The 10606-nt window shown below is 42.1% G+C and overlaps 1 protein-coding gene across 2 annotated transcripts in view; it reads left to right on the top strand.

Moving 5' to 3' along the window:
- Positions 1–10348, top strand: part of cpne5a (copine 5a) — a 73515-nt gene extending 63167 nt beyond the window's left edge. For both annotated transcript variants that reach the window (XM_089006458.1, XM_089006449.1), the window contains 5 exons: positions 197–324; positions 4930–5032; positions 9094–9151; positions 9770–9843; positions 9952–10348. In XM_089006458.1, coding sequence (XP_088862584.1) covers positions 197–324; positions 4930–5032; positions 9094–9151; positions 9770–9843; positions 9952–10143 — 555 coding nt within the window. In that variant the 3' untranslated portion in view covers positions 10144–10348. The remainder of the gene's footprint in view (positions 1–196; positions 325–4929; positions 5033–9093; positions 9152–9769; positions 9844–9951) is intronic.
- Positions 10349–10606: the final 258 nt, after the last annotated feature.

The raw sequence follows: 10606 nt of genomic DNA, 5'->3' as shown, positions 1-10606 counted from the left end.
TTCACGTGTACATTGAAATATATGTAGATTTTATAGGTGGGAGTTATTTTAAGTACTTTTCATGCTTTTTTGTGTATTGTTTTTACTCTGACTATTTTAAATTTTGTGAAGCACTTTGTGATTTTACCTGCGAAAAGTGCTGTATAAATAAATCTTACTTACATATTTATTAATTCATTCATTCATTTTGAACCAGAACGGCAACTTGGAGAACCCATACTGCAACGGCATGGAGGGCATTCTGGACGCATACCATCAAAGCCTCAAGACAGTGCAGCTGTATGGACCCACCAACTTTTCCCCCGTGGTCAATCACGTGGCAAGGTAGCGAACAAATGAACCAACGGCACAGCGACATCTCGCATCCCTTTCCCTCGCTACCATATTTTAATATGGAAAATACGGGAGTTTTTTTGGAGTCTCGCCATTCGTTGTAATTCCTCCCAAAAAGGGCATTTTCTACTTAAAATTCTTTGACATTTGATTCGATATTTTCCCTGTACTGCATATGGCCGCAAATGTTCGAGCCTTTTAATGATGAAGGCCGCTCATAAAAATGGACGGATGGATTTTCGCTGTACTTTTCAAATCTGCAATGCGCTGCACTTTAATTGCAACATCACAGGAGGTTTGGTACACACATGCACAGACAATAAATTGGCTTTTAATGCGACGGCGCACCCCGCACGCTTGATTCGCCCCTTAACAAGCTTTGCAAATGAGGAAATGATCATCCGATGCCTTTCCTGGCAAGACCACAAATTGGTGATGGGAGATGAGTGATTGCGCAATAAACTCGCCTTATTGCAGTAAAACGGGGCGACGCGAGGCAGCGTTGGATTCGAAAAATGCAATTTAGCCGCATAAAAAAGGCATCAAATTCAAATCTATCTTAGCCGTGTGAAGCAAAGCGCAAAGTACGACAAGACCCGTTCCCATTATTCCCTTACGTGGTCGGTCGAGATTAGTCGTCATTCAAAGGGGGGGAGAAATGCTTTTTTTAAAGCATCTGGTCGACGGTTTCCACGGCAACGGCATCACGCGGTTAACATGTTACAAAGAAGCTTGATTGTATGTAATGTCAAAGCATCTCCCGAGGCAAGTCGCAATCCATTCTAAAATGCAATTAGGGTTTAGAAAGAGGAAGTAAAAAAAAAAGGACATTTTGTTTTGGTAAAAGTGTCGCAAAACATGGCTGACCGATCTGAAGTGTTGCTCGATCACGACACAATTGGGAATCAATAAATGTGTTTGATGTCCCGGAAAATGACGGGTAGAAGGACTCCACTCGACGCCCGTGATATGGAGGGAAAAAAGAAAAAAAAAACAAAGGGTGGTGATAGATGGATGGATAAATTGATCAATAATAGGATAAATTGATGGATGCATGGACGGATGGATTAACAAATAAATTGGGTTTGGGATGGATGGATAAATGGATGAATGGATAAATGAATGGATGGGTGTCTGAGATATGACAGTCAGACACTGTGGACAGACTCGGAAACAGAAAGATTGTCCCTACTGCCGGCAGGAAACGTAGTCATTCATGACATAGTATGTCATGAAAAAGAAATTTTTATTAGCCTTCATTTGGTACAACTTTCAATGCTATAGCATCAACCTCCGGAAAGCTACAATAAAAAAAATGACATAATATCCCAAATTTTGCAGCGTTTTTCAAAAACAACAACAATAAAATTACATGGCTCTTGAGGAAGGCATAGCCAAGGTCCAAGATCACAATAACTGATATATTTAGCTAATTTAGAACTTGGGAAATGGCAATAATATCAGTTTCCAAATGTTTGAAGAAAAAGGTCGATTTTTAAGACATCATTGACCTACGTCTGAATTCTGTGGCCCTCTGCCAAGATTGAGATATTGAGAGTACATGCTAATTAAAGTGATACATTAGTAAAACATCGTTTTCTTGATTATAATACCACACACCTGGAACGTTCTGAGCCCCAACAGCTGTAAGCATTAAAACATTGTCTTTTCCATGAGCTGATAAATTTGTAACCTGGCGAATGAGCTTTCCCTGTGCAGGATGTTCAACTCGTAAATAACTTTGGTGATAAAGGAGTATGCCAAGTCCAAAATTCTGTGCAAGGACAGATCTCCTAGATCACAGGTGTCAAAGTCAAGGCCCGAGGGCCAAATCTGGCCCGCCATGTAATTTTTTTCGGCCCGCGAAAGCAAATCAAACGTGAAAGTCCATGATGCTTGCTAAAATCGGAGCCGAAATTTCATATTTTTGGATGTAAACCACAACAAAAAAATATCCTGTGACTGTAAAGTGTCCTTGAAAGCTTTGAAAGGTACTTATAAATGAAATGTATTATTATTATTATTATTATTATTATTATTATTATTATTATTATTATTATTATTATTATTATTATTATTATTATTGACTTCAGATTTGAAAACTACACCATAACCATAACTACAATGTGGCCCGCGGCAAAATATGACTTTGACACCCCTGTCCTAGATGAAGCTGACAGTTTAACCTGCTGTGTCTGTTGACCTGATTTACCCCAGGTTGTCTGTGCTTCCATTGTGTATTCAGTCTCACATGTTGGCTAAGCATATAACAGCATGAAACTTTTAAAAATGATAACTTCTTATTCTGTCTAATCTCTATCAATAGGTGGATGGATAAATGGCTAGATGGACAACTGGATAAATGGATAAATAAATCAACGAATCAATGAATAAATAAATAAATAAAAAATATTATCATGTTTCCAGATACGAGTGACATCCAGCTGGCACCAAGTTTCGCAGTCTAAAGCGCCCAGAACTGCTAGGCACAAGCGCTAACCAATTTAGCACCGCGCTAGAGCAGCTAATCTTATCGCTCTTGCTGCTGCCCACGAGCGTCCATTCAAACTCCCCCCCCCCCCCTTCAATCTCACGAGGTTGTTTGTTTTGTCCGACCGTCCGTCCCGAAATGTTTTTCAGGAAATGAGAATGGAAATAGCGCAGCTCTTGCATAAAGCGTCCAGTCAATTATGCATAAGTTGATGAAAGTAGGCCATGCTGAGTGCGCGCCGTCTCCGCCGCCTTTGCTCAAAGTGTCTGCAAAGACCCTCGGGGACACAATGCGCTACAGCATACTTCACTTATTTACATTCCAGCTCATACGGAACACTTACAGAAATTGATGCGTCGCGACAAATCTTTTATTCATTTGATTGATTGATTGATTGAATTATTGATTGATTGGTTGATGTAGACCTTTTGGTCCACTTTCCAAAAAACCCGGATTGAACATGAACATGTGGCTGTTTTTGATTGACATATAACGTGGTATGGTGGTTAACTAGTTTGCACGCCCCCCTCACAGTGCTTGCGTTTGGGTTTTCCCCGGGTGCTTGCCTTGGGTTTCCTCCCACATTCCCCAAAAACGTGACAGGCTCATTGAACATCCAAAATTGTCCCTTGGTGTGAATGTGAGCGCAACTGTTTGTACGTCTCTGCCCTGCGATTGGCCGGGTCATGGTGTCCCCCACCTACTGAATGAATGAATGAATGAATCAATGAATTAACAGGTGGACGAATGGACGGATGAATACATTTCCCCACTGTGGGACCATTAAACAATAATAATAATACATTTCATTTATAAGCGCCTTTCAAAACTCTCAAGGACATTAAAGGCTTTCTGATTCTGATAAATGGATGGATGGACGAGTGAATGAATGAATAACATGAATGAACAAATGAATGAACGAATGAATGAATGAATGAATGAATGAATGAATGAATGAATAGGTGGGTAAATGGATGGACGGATGGATGAATGGATTGAATGAAAAATTAATGAATGGACATATGGATGAAGGATGGACACATGAATGAATGGATGGATGAATGGACAAATGAACGGACAAATGAACAAATGAATGAACAGATGGATGTACGAGTGGATGGATGGATAAATGCATGAATGAATGGACAGATTAATGAACGAAAGAATAAATGGACCAATGGATGTACAGATGAATGAATGAACCAATGAATGAATGGATTAATTAATGAACGGACAGATGAATGAATGAATAAATGAATGAATGAATGAATGAATGAATGAATGAATGAATGAATGAATGAATGAATGAATGAACTGGCGGATGGATGAACGAATGCATGAATGAATGGACAGATTAAGTATACATAATAAAGCTGACTTTGACTTTGATGAACGAATGAAAGAATGAATGGACGAATGGATGTACAGATGAATGAATGAATCAATCAATCAATGAATTAATTAACGGACAGATGAATGATTGAACAAATGAATGAACAGATGGATGTACGAGTGGATGTATGGATGAATAAATGCATGAATGAAAGGACAGATTAACAAATGAAAGAATAAATGGACGAATGGATGTACAGATGAATGAATGAACCAATGAATGAATTAATTAATGGACGGACAGATGAATGAATGAACGAATGAATGAATGAATGAATGAATGAATGAATGAATGAATGGACAGATTAAGTATATATAATAAAGCTGCCTTTGACTTTGATTAACGAATGAAATAATGAATGAACAGATGGATGTACAGATGACTGAATGATTGAATGAATCAATGAATTAACGGACAGATGAATGAATGAACAAATGAATGAAGCGATGGATGTCCGAGTGGATGGATGGATGGATGAATGAATGGTCAGATGAATGTACAGATTGATGTAAATGTAATGAATGAATGGATGTACAGATTAATGAATAAATGGCAGCACAGCTTGTGTTTAGCACATCCGGCTTTGTCCGCATATGCTGGCACATTGTCTGGCGACCAATCCGGGGTTTGATCCGCAAGTTTGATCCGAGATGGACGGATATGGCGTCCATCCTTCATCCGCTGTTCTGACGATGCTTCTCCCCCCCCCCAGGTACGCGGCGGCGGTGCAGGACGGCTCGCAATATTTCGTCTTACTCATCATCACGGACGGCGTCATCTCGGACATGGCGCAAACCAAGGAGGCCATCGTCAACGTAAGTGCGGTCGCCCGACGAGCGCTTTGGGAACTGTGTGGCGTTTTCTCTACCACGTCTTTCCTCCTCGGCTGCTTATCGGCGAATATTCTCTTTTATTGAGACCGCCAGGGACCACGTGGTGTCACTCGGACTTGAATAGCCTTGCATCTGAAGGGAATTCGTTTCATCCATCCAAGATGGTGCCCAATTAGAGCACCCGCTCATTATTATTGTCGGCGGCGTTGCCTAACTTGCTCCCAATTATTCTCATTTGAAAGTCACGATGCGCCGTCCGCCACCCCCCGAAAAAATACCCTGGCCGCTCTTTGACTGGCCATGAGCCACATTTGTCATGATGTGAGTTTTATTCGACGTTTTGAAACTTCCGGTAGCACATAAAAAAATTCCTTCCCATTTCTGTCCTTAAATGAACTTTCATTCATTGCAAGTGTTACTCGTACGCACACGGTGAATGACGTCGGAATAATTAGCGGCGCCACGTCAAAGATGGATGTCTCTTTCATCAACACTGACGAACTAGCGAGGTGATGACAACGTGTCCAATTAATCCCAATCCATGGAGGGACGGAACGATGGCGCTCAAAGACTATAAAATGCCCGTGGGCGAGGAAAATGCATTTTCTCATCATACCATTTAAAAAAAAATCCTTTGTGCGGTTAAGTTTAGACCTCCGTTTTATTCGTGATGGCCGAAATGGGACATATTCATTTCCATGGACAGGCACACATGCCATGGGGGTAAAAATTTACTTCTTTTCATATTTGTGCCAAGGCAAGTCGAATTTACTGCATTTGGGAATTCGGCACCTCACCTGCACTGCCATTCCCAAATTTATTCTGTTTTTTTGTTCTTGTGGGGGTGTTCTGATAAAGCGCTGGTCAGACCTCTGCCAATGTTTTTCCCTTCCACGAGGGGGCGGCATTTGCCTTTTGTCCATGTTAGGCCTTTGTCACAACTTCAGCTGTTGTAAAAGTGCTATATCATTATGTATTGCATTGTATTGTATTGTATTTTGGACAGCCGCCCCCATTTCAAGCTCAGATAACTCCAGACCCATATAACTTAGGAATTAACTCTTTCTGCCTGATGAAAGAAGTGAGTCTAAGGTGTCTTACGCTGAATTGAATATTTATGTAGTCCTAAAGCTCAATATTCTGTGGGTCTTGCAATTTGAGTGAAAATGACAAAAACCCTGGCACTGGAGTGGACATATTTTTGCACATCGCCAGTGAATGAGTTAAAAGAATCAGAGGAACTGCTTCGATGGGGTAGGGATCAAGTTGGCGGTGTTTACTCCCACAACGGCGCAAACCCTCATTTCAATCACTGTTGGTATATGAAAATAATTAAAATGTGCGTGAAAATCGGGCCCGTGACGAAAGAACAGTCATAGACAACATCCCTTGCATTGTGATTTTGGGCTTGTGGGGGGTTGGGTGGTATCACATGGCATGCGGATGGCCTCCCGTAGACCCCCAGCAGACTGGGTTTAAAGGGAATTTGCGACTGTTAATCAAACCATTGGAACAGCCACACCTTCCTTTTAAGATCTTGTCTGCTGCTCTGCTCAACAGCTCTGAACGTCATGCTGCTTCACCTGGAACTCAACTCTCCTGCTTCCTTTTTGTCTTGCTCTGTGTGCGTGTGTGTGTGTGCGTACGTGTGTGTGTGTGTGTGTGTGTGTGTGTGTGTGTGTGTGTGTGCGTGTGCATGTGTGTGTGTGTGTGTGTGTGTGTGTGTGTGTGTGTGTGTGTGTGTGTGTGTGTGTGTGTGTGTGTGTATGACTAGTCTTGTGAGGACCACTAACATTTTATACCATACATACTGAGGACATTTTTGACAAGTGAGGACCTTTTGGCCGGTCCTCACAAGTTTTTCATTCTAAAGGCTCCAAGAGGGTCTATACATGCATCTGTTAAAATTTCAGAAAGGTCCTCACAAATTCACCCAAAATAATTTTTTGGGGTGTATTTTCATTTCACTTGGATACACACACTTATTACTCACTGTGTGTGTTTATGTGTGTGTGTGCGTGGTTAATGAGAGGAAAAATATCATACCACAAAAAGTAAAATGATATTTTAAATAAAATTCACGACAGGGGTGAGGACTTTGAATGTACCCATTCAGAGTCCTTACTCCTGCTGTTATTTCAGTTTCAAGTCCACTTTTTATTTCTTTGTTTTTAAAGAAGTTGAAGGGGGAAATAGGATGACATTTAGTGTTCAAATGTAACACTAGTTCTTCTCTAAACTTATCAGCAACCGTGGTCTCACTCTTTATCTGGAGTTATCCGCACCTCACAAAACCATTGACAGGAACGTGTGTGTGCGCGTGCGTTTCTTTGACAAGACATGTTCGATGCTAATTGACCAGTAAAAGTCTCATCCGACAAATCTATTTGCATATCTGTAAAGGCAGCCTGCAGGGTTTCACACTATCTTAGATGGTTTTTTCTTGCAAATTTAACATTGCAGATAATTTTTTTTCTGGGGGGGTGGGTTTGTTTGAGGGAGTGTTTGCACACAGGAGTAAAGTTGAACCTATGCTAAATCCCACATGAGGCTCTAAAAAAGTGAATTTGATTTCAACAGTATAGTTATTTGCTGTTTTCTGATTAGAAGCGCTGCTGCGACACGTTGCAGTCAGTAACTCTGTTTTATTTTCTTGGGGAGCTGCGCGTTTTGTCTTTGAAAACATTTTCTTCTTTCAAAATGAGCAATTTAAACCGTGACACTTGTATTATTAAATTCAAACATTTGCCGAAATGTATCCAGGGGGGTGGGGTCAAATCATCCACAGCCATTTTTTTTTATCAAAGGAAGAGGGATAAATGTGTTACGAAATTATACTGGATTCAAACAGTCCACCTAAAAGCCCAATTGAGGCAAAGCGCTCAGAATGCAAAACCGGGAGCGGAAAATACCTTTGACTTGAACCACCCGTGGTTAAACGGCAGCCCCCCCTCCCCCCCCACCCTACAAGTACCCCCACCCACCCCATCAGGGCCTTCGGGGAGGAAGACTGACCTACTTTTATCACTGTAAATGTCTTTCAACGACCAGCAGGCATCAATCATTTACGACATGTAACTGCTCCGAAGGAAATCGTGAAGATGATGCGTGCTAGAACTCGGGAGGGGGGGGGGGGGGGGGGGGGGGGCTGAGCGGCATTTTTATTTATTTTATTTAATGCCAAATGTACAGTTTAGATTGAGTTTAGTTGTTACTCTGAATCGATGAACCCTCTTTGCCCCATATTATGCCCATATTTGGACATCCTGGACCTGGTCAGGAAGTCCAAATATGGGCGCAGCAAAAAAAAAAAAAGATGATTGCGGCGTCATCTTAATTGTCTCGAAATTGCTCTTTGAGTATTCAAACTGTGAGCGAATGACTGTTACGTAAGATGGTGGCATTTTGTGACCCAAAGAAAGTTTTGTGGACGCTGACGAGTGAAGGCGTTTAAATTTGAAAAAATAGAAAGGAAGTTTTGTGACAAATTTCCAGTTGTGCTAAAGAAGCGGCGAAGGTAAGTGTGCATCGCTTCATTTTCTACGATTAAACGACATTAGCCCCTTCCAGTTGTCGTCGTGTGACTACATTTTTTGGGCTATTTTTATTTCATCGGTAGACTCTGGTGTCTCTGCTCCACTCATCCCACATGGGCAATATTGGAACTCCAACGGTTCTCTTATATGATGTTTTAAAATCCACCACATTGAAACATGCACAGTAAATGGCGCTTATAAAAGCCCCCACACTCGAGAGGGGGTCCTTATCACACAATAGATTTATTTATTTATTTTCCTCCAGGCCTAGCGGCCACTTGAGACAAACTACGTGATAACACTCTCGCACACAAAGCCATCAAATATTTACGATCTCATTCATCATTCATTTTCATAACCCGCCGCCCCTTCACAAGACCCTTTTTGCGTTTCTATTATTGTTTGTAACTGTTCCTGCTCTGGGAATCAGTAAACGGGCATGACGGGGGGCACCCTGCGACTTGAGTCCTTCACCCTGCAACTGACTTTTCTTGTCATTCACCACAGGCGGCCAAACTGCCCATGTCCATCATCATCGTTGGTGTCGGCCAAGCCGAGTTTGACGGTGAGTCAATCGGTAATCAACCAACGTGGGGCGGTGGGGGGTCGGCAAGTGACAGTCAAGGTCACAACATACTCATTCGAAAATAACAATGTGTCGAATTGCTGAACTGTCAACCCAGCAGAATTTCTCAAGCATTTGAAAACAACTAGTTTAGGCTCCGCCCCACCGAGCTTTGTTCTCGTTACCTTTTGTCGTGTCTGGTGGATCCAGACCGAGAAGCAAATTGGAGGCTCTTCAAATGCACTCGAAAAAGTAGGAGGGCAGAGTAGGAGCGCTGCAAAAAAAGGCGAGGAGCGGCATTTTGGAGCAACTGGAATGAAGGATTGGATTGGATTGAATTTCAAAGTCAAGTGCGTTACAGTGATGGGAAATTGGCGTTTCCGAGTGCTGACATGCGAAAGGAGAAATCAGCTGAGAAGAATGACGCCGGGATTGAGAATGGCGTCAATCTGCCTCTCCAATTGATCCCTTAAAACAAAATCAATAAATGAATTAAGAATGAAATGAACATGATCGCCTGCGTAAATGCCAAATTGACAAAGCCATCATGAATGATCTGAGGACAGAGTGGAATGACTGACAGGTGCTCATTTGCTGCTGATTTCCTCGATTCCGCAGCCATGGTGGAGTTGGATGGAGACGACATCCGAATCTCCTCGCGGGGAAAATTGGCCGAGAGAGATATTGTGCAGGTGAAAATGAAAAAAAAAAAAACACGATCATCTGTTTTTTAAAACTGTGTTGGTGAACAATGAAGCCTGATAGGCCAGTTCTCTTATACACCCAACCCCCGCGACCAGTTTGTCCCCTTCAGGGACTACATGGACCGCGCTGGAAACCACGTCCTAAGCATGGCCCGGCTGGCCAAGGACGTCCTGGCCGAGATCCCCGACCAGCTCATCTCGTACATGAAGAGCAGAGCCATCAAGCCCAACCCCGTCCCGCCGCCACCGTATTCGCCCGGCGACCGCCCCCAAAGCGATGCCGTGTGAAGCCACGCCCCTTTTTTGCCTCCCCCTGCAAAGGCGGAACGGAGAGAAGGGACTCCTCTCGGGCAAAAAGCTTTCGGGTTTTGAGGCGCTCTCCGCCAGAGATTTTGTCGTTTCAGCGCCAAGTGGAGAACGATGGCGTGGGAAAGCGAAGGAACTGGCACGATTCAGGGTGTGAGTAGATTCTTAGATAGTGCCATTTTATATATATATATATATATATATATATATATATATATATATATATATATATATATATATATATATATATATATATATATATATACAGGTAACATCCGAGTTACGACCGGGTTCCGTTACGACAAAACGGTCGTAAGTCAAACGGTCGTAAATCAAAAAACATTCAAAATGGCCGACGCGAGGTTCATACGACAGAATAGTATACGATGTCAACCTGTTGTTTTTAAAGAACGTTTTCTATTGAATACGATTATATACCAAACTG

This window comes from Hippocampus bargibanti, linkage group LG01, assembly GCF_051943395.1.
Source record: "Hippocampus bargibanti isolate YZ-2025 linkage group LG01, ASM5194339v1, whole genome shotgun sequence".
Taxonomy (NCBI): Eukaryota; Metazoa; Chordata; class Actinopteri; order Syngnathiformes; family Syngnathidae; genus Hippocampus; species Hippocampus bargibanti.
Note: the sequence above shows the minus strand (reverse complement) of the source record. Positions and strands in the feature narration are given on the sequence as shown.